A 15,426-nucleotide genomic window follows, 5' to 3' on the forward strand; every position below is an offset into this window, starting at 1 on the left:
GGTTGCTCCATCGTGGCATCTTCATAAATAAAGCTGTTCACATTTTTATTGTGTTTCATCAAATATATTACTTCAAAAATAACTTTCATTTATCCTTTTATAGAAAGACATTCTTTTGGATAAGATGAAAAGCTCCCATATGGAAAGTCACAACATCATTGAGGTATGTTTGGCACAACATCTTAAGACATATTTCATTGGTTGTCACTGGAAAATTAGGCTCTACTAAGATTCCAGTTCATGTAATGGAGACAGAAAATAACTGACTTCTTGGTGGAAGTTGGGGCAGTATGGTGATGAGCCACTTCGCCCTCATTGCAAACAGGCAAAGAATGAAGTTAACCCCTGCCTGAAAAGGTTTTCTCCAACCAATGTTCGTTATCTAACATGTAGTAACAATATATGAGCAAAGTATCACTGGGACAAGTGGAAAATATTGAAAACATTTCAATTTGCATCTGTTATCCTTGTTTGTGGCATAGTTTTTCATTATATTCTCTTTGAAAACAGTGGAACATCCGCTTTACTGTCTGCCACATTCCACTAACATGAATGCAATGTCAGAAGTACTTTTTTGAATCATCTGAGTTTTATTCAAGTTAAGCAGAATTGCTTGAATCAGCTGTCAATCTGTAACAATGACACTGAGCATGGTGGAAGTGGTGTCAGAAGATAAGTTGTCCAAAAGGAATGTCATGTGCCATTAATGGTTAGCATTTTATTTACATTTTGTCACAGTGTAACGACCAGCAGAACAGGTAGATCAGTGGCGAAAGAGTTGAACTGCCACTCAAAGGACTATGGTTCAGTTCACGCTGAAGTTTCCCATTTGTGTCCTTGGACAAGACTTTTCATTTACAACTACATTGCCTCAGTTGTCATAGCTGTACATGGGTACCAACCTTAGCTGGGGAAGTAACCTGAAATGCACTGGCATCCCATCCAGGATTACTCTTATCCACTTCATGCAACAGAATCCTGGGATAACCACTGGCACCAGTGGGCCTCAGGGCATTTATACAGAACTTCTTCTAGTCACTTTACCTAGCACAACCGTATTAAATTTCAAACAGAGGATTAGTCAGGTACCTCTGCATTCACGTTTCATTTCCAGGGGCCGTTGGACACAGACAAAAGTGTCTCTTGATGCTACTGGACAGACATACAACCAATCAGAGCAACAAAGCATGTGATGTAGGCAGAGCAAGCAGCAGAGACAGCTCTGCTCACATCCAGTTGGGCATAAAGCAAACACATCTTTCTTGCGAAGGAAAACTTTCAGAGGTGTTCATTGTTCTAGTTTTAGAGACTTCATATTGTCCAGTTAATTCAAACAGAAGGGAGAGCTGCTTCAAATAATCGCTCCATATCAGCGTCACTCCTCGATGAGTCATCTCATAAAGGCCACCCCATATGAGATAAACAGTAGCCATTGGCCTAGCCTGTCAGAGGAAATGGCTGTTAATGGGAGGGGGAGTAGACCTTTTGGAAAGTCAATTTATTCACAAATTGAATTATGAGTCTGGTTTACCAGGGATACTAATCACGAGGAGGAATGGGCACATATTTTTTTGATTGGAATAAATTGAATTCTAACTTAAAGCACTATTAAAATGACAATAAGGACACCTCTAATGTCCCTGAAGTGACCTAATTCCAGAATTTACTTGAGACTTCACATCAGGGCTGATGGAGCAGATTGACCATTGACAGCATTTCTTGAGCTTGGAGGAACAAAGTGACAGGTACCACCGTTATATTTGAATTATGTAGGAGTGATAGTTCCACCACCCACACCTGCCTCACCTCTGTTGATTGATCGACCTCCATATAAATACTTTTTCCAGTCTGTTTCAAGTCCTCCATTATAGTTCCAGTCCCCAAGAAACCACGCATCACTGGACTTAATGACTACAGGCCTGTGGCTCTCACGTCTATAGTCATGAAGACCTTCGAACGCCTGGTTTTATCCCACCTGAAGTCCATCACTGACCCCCTCCTGGACCCCCTGCAGTTTGCCTACAGAGCCAACAGGTCTGTAGATGACGCCATAAACCTGGCCCTGCACTCCATCCTGCAGCACCTGGACTCCCCAGGAACCTACGCTAGGATCCTGTTTGTGGACTTCTGCTCTGCATTCAACACCATCCTTCCGGCTTTGCTCCAGGACAAGCTTTCTCTGCTCCACGTGCCCGACTCCACCTGCAGGTGGATCACAGACTTCCTGACGGACCGGAGTCAGCATGTGAGGCTGGGAAAGAATGTCTCGAACACTCAGGCTGTCAGCACAGGATCTCCACAGGGCTGTGTCCTTTCCCCTCTGTTCTTCTGCCTGTACACTAACTGCTGCACCTCCAGCCAAGACTTCGTAAAGCTCATCAAGTTTGCGGACGACACCACCCTCATCTGACTCATTTCGGATGGGGATGAGTCTGCCTACAGGAGGGAGGTGGACCGGCTGGTGACCTGGTATAGCAGCAACAACTTGGAGCTCAATGTCCAGAAAACAGTGGAGATGATCGTGGACTTCAGGAAAGCCACAGCCCCCCCGCCCTCCCTTGCCCTCACCAACAACCCCATCACCACTGTGGACTGTCACCACTTCCTCGGCACCACCATCACCCAGGACTTCAAGTGGGAGTCAACCATCAGCTCCCTCATCAAGAAGGCCCAGCAGAGGATGTACTTCCTGCGGCAGCTGAAGAAGGCCAAGCTGCCTGCCCAGCTGATGGTGCAGTTCTACACGGCCATCATCGAGTCCATCCTCTGCTCCTCCATCACGGTGTGGTACGCCGGGGCCACAGCCAGGGACAGACACAGACTGCAGCGCATTGGGGCCTCTGCTGAGAAGGTGATCGGCTGTAGCCTTCCATCTCTCTGCGACCTGCACGTCTCCAGGACTCTGGGCCGAGCAGGTCGGATCACAGCTGACCCTTCTCACCCTGCACACAGTCTATTCAAACAACTCCCCTCGGGCAGGAGGCTACGGTTCATCCGGACCAGAACCTCCCGCCATAAGAACAGTTTCTTCCCCTCTGCCGTTAGACTCATGAACACTTCATAACTCAGTCATCTTAAGCTTAACTCTGTCACTTTATCATTTTATCACGGGTCACTTTAGACAATGTACTTTGGTTTTAATTGCACTCCTCCCACTGCACTGTTCTTTTGGTTTCTCCTTTCTGTTTTTCTGTTGCACACAGCCTTTCATATTTCATATGTCATTTTTTTATCTTATATTTTGTCTTATTTTGGCACATATTTTATATTTTATCTTAGCATTTTATATCGAAGCAAATTCCTAGTCTGTGAATCCTGTTCATTGGCAATGGCAATAAACTTCTTCTGATTCTGATTCTGATTCTAATCTCCTTTAGTTCACAGCTACTTTGAAGAGTAATAGTTTTGGCCACTGACACTCAAAGTCACACCTCTAATACTAAAAGGTAGTGTGCTGTCAAGAAGATAATGGAAATGTACGTGATGGGCTGGGGAACTGCACAACTCGCATTTGATTGGGTGAAATCAAAGTTTCATTTTAGGGCAAAACCATGGAAATATTTGATGATGCAGTTCAGAACTTCAAAAATCTCTGATTTAACTGACATAAATGGCAGTTTAGTAAAAGCATTAAGTTTAAGGTTATTTAGAAAATGTAGTAATCGCCACATTGCACGGTGTTAAAAAAAGAACCATTCTGAAATACTTTGTTACAATTGTAAAGAAAATGGACTGGAATAAGTTAACTGAAATCACTATAAGCACTATAACACTGGAACATGGAAAGGAACAATGAAAGATTTTGCGTATATCAAATATGTTTCTTTCAGTGATTTTACTTTGTTTTCACTTATTACATCAATTCTAACCTGGCACTGCAGGGTCTGCAGTTGGAGCTGATGAGGCTACAGAAACATTCACACCAAGTTCTTCTGAGGTATTTCTCGGTTATTTTTACTGTAATCTGTAACATCAGTACATTTGTGAATCACAAATATAACTGTCCATGTACATAACGTGAGCAAAGGTGACAGATTCATTCATTCAAGTAAAAATAATACAGAACCTAAATGATCTGCTCAAATGTTCCATTTATGTTTTGTCGAATAAAGAACCACCGTGAACTGATTTACAAATGAAATATTTTGTTTTCCAGCCTTAACGGTCTTTGGTTTTCTTCCTAACAGGTACGACAGACACTGTGTCAGCCCTCAGAGTCTCTACAGTCGAGATTCTCCAAACCACTGCTCTTTGCACAGTGAGATGGAGGATATACAACAGGTAGGTAATGATGTCTACAGGTTGGCAGTTCATAGTGTTGATTGTGTATCCATGATCACTGTTACTGTGCTTTTGTCTGCAGGAGCAGCACAGAGCTCTGGATGACCTAAGCCTCCCGTCCTTCACAAGCACAGTGATGGTTTTCAGAGCATCATTAACAGGATCAAGTCTGCTGATTTAGCTCATCTTTTACACAATAAGTATCCCGAACGGGTGAGGAGAGACTAACCAGGCATCTAAGCATATGATACAAGCACCAATCAAAGGACATACAGTAGTGGACATATGTTTACGTACATCTTGGCTAAAAGAACCTTCAAATACCCAATTCTGCACTTTAAATTTGTGTTCAGTCAGTTATACTGTCTGCTTCATTTCCATATAAGGGTTTTTAAACAATAAAAGTTACTAGATTTATGTTAGTATCTCTTCACTATGTCAGATTTACAGTGGGTCAACAGATTACATACACGAGCATGAATGTCTCCTTACACACCATGGAAGTGTCCATGAGATCATAGACACAGATGGAATTACTTATTTAGGGTTCCATGAACAACTATAATGCCTATTATCCAAAACTCTAAGACGCTTCAGACTGCAGACTTTACACAGTTGAGGAAAGAGGCCCAAATTAACAGTCAGGAATATACTGGTACTTATAAATGTCCATGAGAACCTCAGAATGACAACTAAGAACTAAATGGAGATTGAAGCTTCAGATAGAAATGTGAGCTCATGCACCTTTAACTGTTATAATACTAATGTGATAAACTGCTAAAACACAGATAATCACTAACTTTTATTATATAAAACCCTCCAAAAAAAACCCTGAAAAACAGACCTAACCTAACCTATCCGAATTGTAATTAGGATGGGTTAAATGCAGAGGACAAATTTCATTGTATGTATGTACAATGACATCCATCCATCCATTTTCTTTACCCAGTTAAGTGTCACCTGTGGGGCTGGAGCCTAGCCCAGCAGTCATAGGACATAAGGCAGGGTAGGCCCTAGACATGATGCCAGTCTATTGCAGGGCTGTACAATGACAAATAAAGGAAATTATTATTATTATTATTATTATTATTAAAGAGCTGATTTTTAATATGTTGACATGTCAACATGGAGGATTCAAAAAAGGCTTGCCATGCCAAGATCATATTACACTGGTATACAAATATTTAAAAGTTGTCTGCTTCAGAAATAAAATGTGCTATTTATCATGGATTTTGGCATGATGAATTCAAATATGACAATAACAATGGCAAATTGGCTACTGTTTCCAAGATATACAAGGTTTTATATTTTGCGTCTACATAATTATATTGTTTTAACAGTACAGTTTTCATGAAAAATCATAAACATAGGTCTTTTTTATGTTTCTCTGACTGTTTGTATAATATTTCACCTGTTCTCTTTTTGTAACACTTTAACAATAAGCAAAACTACAGCCAATCAACAATTTCAAACAACATTTTCGTTCTCCGTGGCCCAAAATGAGTAAAGTTTGACTGTCTTTATTTCAGAAGCATTTTGGCTGTAGACCAGTGTTATCAAGATGTACATAAATAATTAAGTTCACAAATTAAATTAAACAATAATTTCCGTTTAGCATATGGTCTATTCACATTATTAAACAAATAACAAATATTAAGAAATTAAAATACACATTGGAAAATAATCTTAATAATCTAAATGCATTTATTCTGGCTTCCCCTTGTGCTCCTCCATCTCTTTGTAGCGATGCTTGTTGTGTTTGCACAATGTGTTCATTTTGATATTGGATTAGTGTATAAGCTCCAACAGGAACAAACATGTATGATTTTAGGGATTACACATGTTTTTGACCATTAAACTTTATTTAAAAAAATGTTAGCTGAAATAAATTTAGTGGAAGCTAGTTGGACCACTAATGGTTTTCAAACTTAACTGAAAAGCTAATCCGCTAATGAAAAGCTTCGCTAATGAGCTGCAAACTGACGAGCTAAACTGTAGCCACCACTGCTTGTAACTAGAATTTTAAAATAACATTATATAGAAATAAAGTAGATATTTTAAATGAGTTAAGACACACAATGTTAAAAAAAAATGTGAGCTTTTATGTCTGGTTTGTCAGTCACAGGATACGGCTTCTTTTGAAACACAAGAGAGGCTTTTTCTTCACCACCAGCAACAGATGGGCATCAAGCAGCAGCTTGTCACTGTGTATGTGAGTTTTAAGCTTCCTTTCTTCTGTTATGGTCATAAAGTGGATTTAGTTGATGTAGTCTCTGATCTACAGGGATGTTTCACTTTGACTGTGTTTATGGCATCGCCATTAGCAATCCACCAGAGTTACTATCTTCTCTTTCTGAGAATGCATCAGGGATAAGTGCAGTTTTAGGAGCCACTGGTAAGGACAAACATGAAAGTGTAGAAGAGAGATGTTTATAACGCTGGTGGTGGTTTCAGGCTGCAGGAGCTGGAGCTGCAGAAGAGCATGTGGGAGGAGAAAGGGGAGAAGGTGGAGGAGTGTTGGAGAGCTTGGGAACAGGAGCAAAAGCAAAGCCAGACGCAGATAAATGAGGCAAAGAAACTGGCTGTGGTGAACTGGTGGAAGGCTCAGACAACAGAAACCCGGTCGCGCCAAGAGACACAAGCCAAACTCCGGCACACGGAGCAGACTGTCACTGATATGAGAGAGCAGGTCTGCCACCTGCAAACGTCACTGAAATCTGCACAGGAGCGCATTGCCGAATACGAAAATAGTGGTCGAGTTCTTCAAATAGAAAAGGGAACCAATACTGAGAGGGAAGAGGTGGACAGTGATGGAGGAACGACAGTGAAGACTAAGAGGGACGTAGCTGTGGCCACAGACGAGGTCGAGGACATACGTGGTACAGCTTGTGACGAGCGACAAACCCAGTTTCAGGTGATGGCAGATGGACTTCTGGAAGCTCTTAGAAGGATGGAGGCAATGGTGAGTAGCACTTGGGGAACTGCTGAGCAGGTGCAAGAGAGTGAACAGAGAGTCTGCCAAGTGAGCATGAGGATGGAGAGCATCAGTCAGAGGGTGGAGGAGGCTCTGCAGCGAGCAGCAGACACACACAATCTGCTGAGGGATCTGGAGGTCAGGATGTCAGAAAAACCACAAACCCAGGTTTGTCTGTGTTAAAAATCAATCTTTCTCATGACCTTTGTGGAAATTGTTGTGACACTTGAGGTGTACCTTAAACTTTGGTTTCATAAATTACTGTGAAAAGTACTGCTGGGAAACATCTTCTTATAATCAGGTCCATCTTTATATGGGCCAATTCGGTATAATAGGCAAAATTTATGTGAATATGAACACATTTTTCTTAATAACCTAAGGAATTTGGTATTGAGATAGTGTATCACACTACTTGTCAAATAATTTTTTGGGGGGCGGGAGGTTGCATTGTGCAAACAAATAGTTTTTCAATTGTGCCACTGTGTGGTCCCTGTTTCTAAAAAAAGAATTGATTCTCAAACTATAGAACAGGTGCAGAAAACTTGAATCTGTTAAATGAAACAGATTCATGTGGGCACAATTAACAAAAAAAATGTCTAATTCTCTTGTAACTTGTTAGATGATGCAGCAGGTGGCAGACTGTAATATGTGTAATTTCTAAGGGATATTACATCAGCAAAACAAAGTCTTGGGCTAATAATTAACCACTGTGTAATGACGTTGTCCTCACTGATCCAGCCATCCATCCATTTTCTGTACCTGTACTTTTCAGTTAAGGTTCACGGGGGGGTGTTGCCCGATCCTATCCCAGCAGTATCCTCATTGATATGTAAATCTAGCTGGTGGCAATGTTCAGCATGTCTTCATTTCGATACAGTGTTACAAAAGCTTTGAAACGTTGCATAACAGCGTCTCGACTGTGCTATCACTAATTTGTAGTACAGATGAAAAGTTTTTGTATCATCCCTAGCCACACGTTCTATGCATTCTTTCATTCTGGTTTTACTTTCACATTCTGTTGTATATTTCATCCTGTATTTGGCAACATGTTTCTCTCCATGGCTGTTAGCTTAACGTGTTTGCGTATGTACACATAAAGGTAGGCGCCACATCCAGCAGGTGACATACATGTTTATGGGATATTATATAGGCAAACCAAAGTCTGGTGCATCAACGTTACTGCCCCATAATGTTGTCTCATTGTGTGCTCTTTTAATTTGGTGAGGTACAAGATGACCTTTTTTTTTTTTTTTTTTGAGGTAGTGCCTACACAAGCTGATTGAATGGACTATCCCACTCACTCTGTCACCCACACAGCCACTCATCTATGTTTTTGTTATATAACCTCTCAGCTGTTACCAGCACAGGGCATATTTGACAATTAAATCAATATATTGGTAAGAAGGTTATGAAAGAAAAGTGTCTGAGAGCCACTGCTTTAAAACCTAACAGCAAACTTTCCACACAGTAAGCAAATGTTTACTTCCATCAATGAAGAACTGTGCAAATGTGCATTTTGTACTACTACTGCCTTGTGTCAGTCTGCAGAAATATTGCACAACAGATGTGTAATTTTTGAACTATAACAACCACTTGCTGCTTTTATAATCAGTTAAATCACTGTCATACTTGGTAGTCTGCAAAACCTAAAGTTTTGCTCTTACAGATGGGTATACTGTAAAAAAAAATCTGTTGTATTTACATGATTTAAATATGTATATCTGATCTGATCAGAATGTGTCCAAATAGCATAAGAAACACAAGAAACTTACATTATTTGGATATGTGCAACTAATTTGCATATTTAGCTAATTTCCTTTTTTTTTCAGTGGAGTTAAATTCTCATATAGTGATCACCTATAGACAATAGGATACAGAACTTTTTAACTCATGACAGTTAATGTTCATACATTGTTGTAGTAGTAGTAGTAGTAGTAGTAGTAGTAGTAGTAGTAGTAGTAGTAGTAGTAGTAGTAGTAGTGCTCGTAGTAATGCAACACATGAGATGGAGCTGGTTGATTTTATTTCTCTCTGCATCTCTGAAGTCTCCAGATCCCAGACAGTCATGTGATCCAGGAGCAGAGGCGATACATTTGGACAGTGAGCTGAAAGTTGGGGACAGAGTGGAGAAAACCCCATGTCCTGTGATCCTGGAAGCCACTGAGCATCCACAGTCACCCATGAGTGGTATGATGGCATCATGACAGCACTACTACAGCTACAGTGAAGTTGTGATTTTTGTCCATGTTGTGAGACAGAGATGAATTAAACCATCTTTTTCTAATGGTAATCCCTGGGGATGTCTGAGAATAGACTCTTGATATTTACATTCTACAGTCAGCTGGTACAGTGAGGAGGAAAAAAGAAAACTCTAGGGAGTGGAAGCTATTTGTGACAGGGGCACAGGGAAAATTAAGGGGAGGTCTAAATGATTTATTTCAGTAAATCCTGGCAGGGTCAAGTATTTCTAACTACATGCAGTAGTTAATTGATTGGCAAGTTACATTTTAGTACAAAATCACTACACTAGCCTTTCCTTTCCGCCTGAGAAGAGCTCATTTTATACATGATTTTGAGAAACTTCATCCAAAGTCATTGTCGAAAACCTAAACCCAATAAACTGCAGATACACAAGATACAGTTACGTTTAGATATATCTGGATATTGACAACATTTCTGTTGCTGTAGCCTCCTTCAGAATAACTGCCCTAATGCTGTCACCAGCACTGGGATTTTAATTCCCTTTGCAACCTCCAGCCTTGGCGCGCCTCTGTGCCGTTTTCCATTGGCGTTGCTGGGGTGGTGCAGTTCGGTTATGCTGGGCGTTTCCCAGGTAACCTCTGCACCCGGGTGGGGGGGGGGTTAGGGTTTTTTTTTGTTACTTCCCTGTTTCACCTCCGGCTTCAGCGCGCCTTTGAGCCGTACGCCATCGGCGTAGCTGAGGTTTGGAGCAGTGGAATATACCCGCAGCTGGTGGCTGGTTTAAAAGTCAGAGGGGTGGCGCCTTCTTGTGCCGTATGCCATTACCGCTGTTCCACTCCTCCCGGTTGACTTTTGGGGTATAGTCATGGTTGGTGACACTGGACATATTTCCAGTTTCCACTGCACTGAGGGGGTGGGGTTGTTGTTTTGTTTGTATGTTTTTTTTTGTTTTTCCCCCAGTTTCCGCCCTCAGGGTGTGACTGTGGTGTCCTCTGGGGGGGAAAGGACTGTGGGTCCATCTAGCCGTAGATGGCTGGGGCTGGGTCTGTTAGTCATGAGGGGGGGCGTCTCCTGGGGTTTGATGGAACGGTCCTCTGGGAGGCGCTGGGAGTCCCCGTGGGTGACTTTGGATCCCAGAGGGACCTCGGCTGTGGTTATTACTCCTGGAGCTGGCGGGATGTCCTCTGGGGGGTGTTGGTCCCTACATGTCGTCCGGGGGGGGGGTGTGTGTGTGTGTGTTTGCAAGCTTAAGTTTGGGTTGTGTTTTTTCTTTTCTCCTCTACCCGGGGTTTGATGGAACGGTCCTCTGGGGAGGGGGGGTTGGTATGGTTGTTTGTGTTTGTCTTTTTTTTTGTTTATGACTAAGCAGACTTTAACACATAGTCGGAAGAAGGCTGAATACACAGGTTTAAGAACTCCTGGCCAAACTTATGCAAAGTGAACTAAAGCAAGAGTCGACAGGAATGAACGCAAAGGTGGAGACTCTAATAGGTTTGCTAAACGAAACAGAGGGCAAGACCATTCAAGTCAACAAAGGATGTCTCAGCACTGGAGTGTCAGCTGCGGAGCAGTCTGCTGCAGACAGGCTCAGGATGGGAAAGGATGGGCTCCAGGATGAGAGTGATGGTCTCGACACGGAGTTCCCTGTTGACAGAGAAGAGGCGGCTGGGAGCGTGCGTTATCCAGCTGAGGGAAGAGCTGGAGAGGCTCAACATTGAGATGATCAATGACTGCATGAAGAGATTAACGTTGCAGGTGGAGCAGCTGATGATGGAGCTGTCGTCAGAGCACAGTAACGCACAGCTCCTGGAGACGGGCCTTTCCCAGCTGGATCGTCAGCACGGGGAGCTGAAGCTACAGGAGGCGTTTTTTGTTCCCAGCCAGCATTCCAGCCATGGTCCCTGGAGGGGGGCTTTGTTGTTCCTGGCCCAGGACCGTGTGGTCGCCAGGAGGCTTCCCGTGAGGGTGGGGTACTGTTGTGGGCTGGGGTGTTTGGCTGGCTTGGTTTTTGTTTTCTGTTTCTCCCACTAGGTGGTATGCATTCAGGACTGAGTGGCTGAGCATCAGGACCTCACCCTGAACACCTGAGGCTTGTTATCACGTGCAGGTCATCAGGACTCACAGCTGTGTTGTATTTTGTCTTAATCAGAGATTGCTGCATTTAAACCTTGAATGCACAGTGTGTGATTGCCAGAGACTCGACCTTGTGAGCAGACGTGTGAGATCGACGTCAGGAGAACAATCTCACCATCACGGACGCAGAGACCGCTCCAGGTTTGACGCCACAGTCTGTGAAGGAGGATTGGGTGAGGTCTCACGCTCTTCAGCACACTTCCTGAGGTAATTTGGTTTTGGTGACTTTTATGAAGTAATGACAGTGGATTAGGTGTCCCTCACACCTTGTGTTAGTGAGCTGTCACGTTATGCTAATTGTCTAATCAGCTTCTGCTGCAGTGGAGATTTGAACTGAGTTGTTCCGTGCCTGCAGGGTGAGAAGCTGATGTATAGATTTAAGCCAGGAAGTGTTTGCTGATTGCGTGCACCTTTGAGCTGTGTCTCTCTGTGTGGAGTTGGACTCACCTCATGTTTTTTTTCTTCACAGACTTGGTTTGTCGCGGCCACCTGGGGGGTGTCGGCGGGGTCCCTGGCTCCAGACCGTTTGCGCTGCTGAGAGCGCGCCGTGTTTTCACCTCACCAGACCGTGGACTGTTTAGTTGTTTAGCATCACTACACTGTTATGTTTATTAAATTCTGTTATCTTTTGAACCGTGCTCTGCTTATTTTATGCTGGCTCCTTTCAAACGCTGGGTCGGTCCTCCGACCGCATCCGAAACATAACACTAGATGGATTATGGAAAACTAGACACAGCTGCCTACCTTTACATGAACATAAGCTAACAAACTAGCAACTGCTGGGACAAAGATGATGCCACAGAAGGAAGAAACCAAAACCGGAATTAAAGAATGGTTACATGTACATACTTTTCATTAGTATCCAAGTAGGGTGAGTCAGTTGGCCTGACTCACCCTACTTGGATTTCATGATCTGGATGACTACTAATCTCTGCAGACCCTTTGTCAGTACTGCAAATTAGTGATGGGAAATCAAAATACTGCTCAGAACTGTCAAAATCTTTGCAATATGTGTTTAGAAGTATTGTTCTGAAATCTGTAACAAAAGGAAGACATTACGTGCTAAGTTAAATGGGGCCCTCATTACATTACCAACTGTTTCAAAACAAATACTTTGAAATTTTCTAGTTGATTTTCCCCCTGCTGTTGAAACACAATACAACACAAGTGACTGAACTAAGATTGCAATATTTTGATTCATAAACAGTACTTATTATATGGCTCTGATGTTGCACGCGCTCTGATTGGCTGATTTCCAGTCCAATACTTTCCCATATCAGACTGATTACCATGACTACTTTAACTAATTTCCTTTTTTCCCAGTGGAGATAAATTCTCATATAGTGATCACATATAGTCAACAGGATACTTCAGAGGCTTCAGACAACTTTATTGATCCCAAAAAAGGGCAATTACGTTTACACTCCAATTACCTCAGACAAGATACAGCAATTAATCCACAATTATTACTTGTTTACCGTAATAATGGCACACATCAAAATTAGAGACAACACATATACATTTGACATTGTTTATGTGTACTAAACTTGAAGCAGTCCGTCATCTGAATTGAGGTAAAGTGGGTGAAGGCCGCTGCAACTGGAGTTGCGCCGCCGCTAGCTTGAGGGGGAATGGGGACCTGCCGCAGCTAAAAACTGCGCAGCCCCCGGAGGGGGAAGGGGTGGCGTGAGTGGTGGCCGGGCTGGGGTGAGTGATGGGGGAGCAGGAAGGGAGGTAAAGGGAAAATGGAGCATGCTTCAGTCTTGTCCATGTGTAAGTCTGTCAGTTTTGTCAGATCCCGCTTTTTTAGATACATGGCACACGCTCACCCTCCTATGAGTGTGTTTGTGTACAAAACCAGCTCTCCGTCTCTGGGGTCCAACCTTCGTGTCTCCACGGGTATTACCCGGCAGGGCTGCACAAAGGCTGTTCAAGCTGGTGGCGAGGAGATTCGTCTAGCTGCTCACTGCCTCCATCCGGACGTCCACCCCGCTGAAGCTGATCTCGCACCCCGGTCGAATAGCCTTCTCAGGAACCAGGATACGAACCGGCCACGCCCGTTAACGGCAGCTCTCCTCTTATGGATCAGGGCTCTTGGAATGTTGCTAGATTTTGAATTTAGTGACTCGTACAGCGAGTCCCCAGGATGTGTTATTTTCATTAAAAAAACAGACTAACCTTTTAGAGCCTTTTTTGATGTTGTACACCCAATAAACTTTAACTTTTACACCTTAAGAAGCATCAATAATCCAATGTCCGAGCCTTAACACTTTAACTGCATGCTTGGAAATTTATTGCAGGTTTTGCAAGTGCCAATAACATAATTAACATAGATTATATGGTGATAATTTCACAACAGTAATTCAAGTATAATTAGAATAATGATTGGCAGAGATTTTTGTTTTTGATTCAATAATTCTGTCTGATCTTACTTTGACTGGGACTGGATTGATTTCTTAACAATTTTTCTAGGAGTGAGGGAAGGAGGTTTTTGAGGTTAGGGTCCCCAACTCGATGAATTTGATTTCCTCTTCATCAGCTATTAATCGTTAGCTGACCACGATCCTTGTGTGATGTTATAATCCTTCGGGAAGTTAATCCACATAAGAGTTTATTCCATCTTCAGCGGTGATGTTCCTTGAGAGAGAAATCGTTGAACATTCCCCACTCAGACTTAAGGCCAGTGATTATTCTCCAATGTTCTGCTACTCCGTGACTGGACGGCCTGAGTGGGAGTTGAAAACTCTCTCAAACGATCTTTATGGCTCCAATCCTCTCACTCCACGATTCCAATTGATGCTCACAAGATGGTCAAGTCTTGCAACAGCACCTCTCCCTGGAAGAATAACCCCGTTTCCTGGTGTTTCACAGTTTATATATGTGCTTGACTCTTGTTGTCTTCAGATGATCTTGGTTACCATGGGGACGCTGTTGACTCAAAACCTCGTCCCTTCTCCTTCCACTTACTGGAAATTTCTGCAGCTGTTACCAGTAACTTATTTCTCAAGTTCCTCTTTTCTGTTAACACTTCAGCTTTTCTGAGAATTCATTCTTTTAAATCATTTCTTTAGAATCACATCAATCATATTCAATCATTTCATTACAACTCTCTTTCACATAAAAACAATTCATATGATCATATACAAACATTTTCATTCCTTATTATTCATTTCATATTTTACCAACATCTTAATCATTTTATCAGTTGTTTAACATCAGCTTTTCTTGCCCTGCTTGCGACATCATCTTCGCTTCCTCTTTTTTCTCTGACTCTGCACTCTTTATGAAAAACAACTCATATAATCATTCATTTCACTTATTTGTAACATACTTTTTCTAATCAACTCTTAATTTTAACACATTAATACTTCATTTGATCATACTTGTCATGTTAGAATCATTCTTAGACATATTCCATCGTCTTCACCACTGAGTTCATTCCGTGGGCCTCCCCATTTGCAATGGAAAAGTCTGGTATGAGCTCACTTACTCCTGTAAGGTACCAAACACTGTGCAGTTTAATCCAACAGCATGTATATTAATCCCATGGCACGTATTATATTCCAAGATGAAAACAAGCTGAAAGCAAGCTTAAAGTCATCTTTCCTGACACCCCCTCCATGACTTGAAGCTCCGCTGATCTCTCTATACTTCCATAAAAACATCCTCGTCATCGTCGACAGGATGAAGGGTGAGCACTTCTTTTTCATCCACCATCGGAGACAGAACAGGAGGAGCTGGAGTTGAACGACACTCATCCAGCACCACGTACTCCTCTTCGCCCACCTGTATATTGTCGTCGCCGTCAGGAGGCTGCTCGTCCAGTTGTGGTGATT

The 15,426-nt window shown here is 42.4% G+C and overlaps 1 protein-coding gene across 1 annotated transcript in view; it reads left to right on the top strand.

Annotated features, from left to right (window-relative positions):
* Positions 1-6,358: 6,358 nt before the first annotated feature.
* Positions 6,359-15,426, top strand: part of LOC117503936 (myosin-9-like) — a 64,262-nt gene continuing 55,194 nt past the window's right edge. Inside the window, exons 1-3 of the mRNA XM_034163243.1 lie at positions 6,359-6,489; positions 6,736-7,423; positions 9,301-9,442. Coding sequence (XP_034019134.1) covers positions 6,461-6,489; positions 6,736-7,423; positions 9,301-9,442 — 859 coding nt within the window. The 5' untranslated portion in view covers positions 6,359-6,460. The remainder of the gene's footprint in view (positions 6,490-6,735; positions 7,424-9,300; positions 9,443-15,426) is intronic.

This window comes from Thalassophryne amazonica, chromosome 2 (genome assembly GCF_902500255.1).
Source record: "Thalassophryne amazonica chromosome 2, fThaAma1.1, whole genome shotgun sequence".
In the NCBI taxonomy this organism is placed as follows: domain Eukaryota; kingdom Metazoa; phylum Chordata; class Actinopteri; order Batrachoidiformes; family Batrachoididae; genus Thalassophryne; species Thalassophryne amazonica.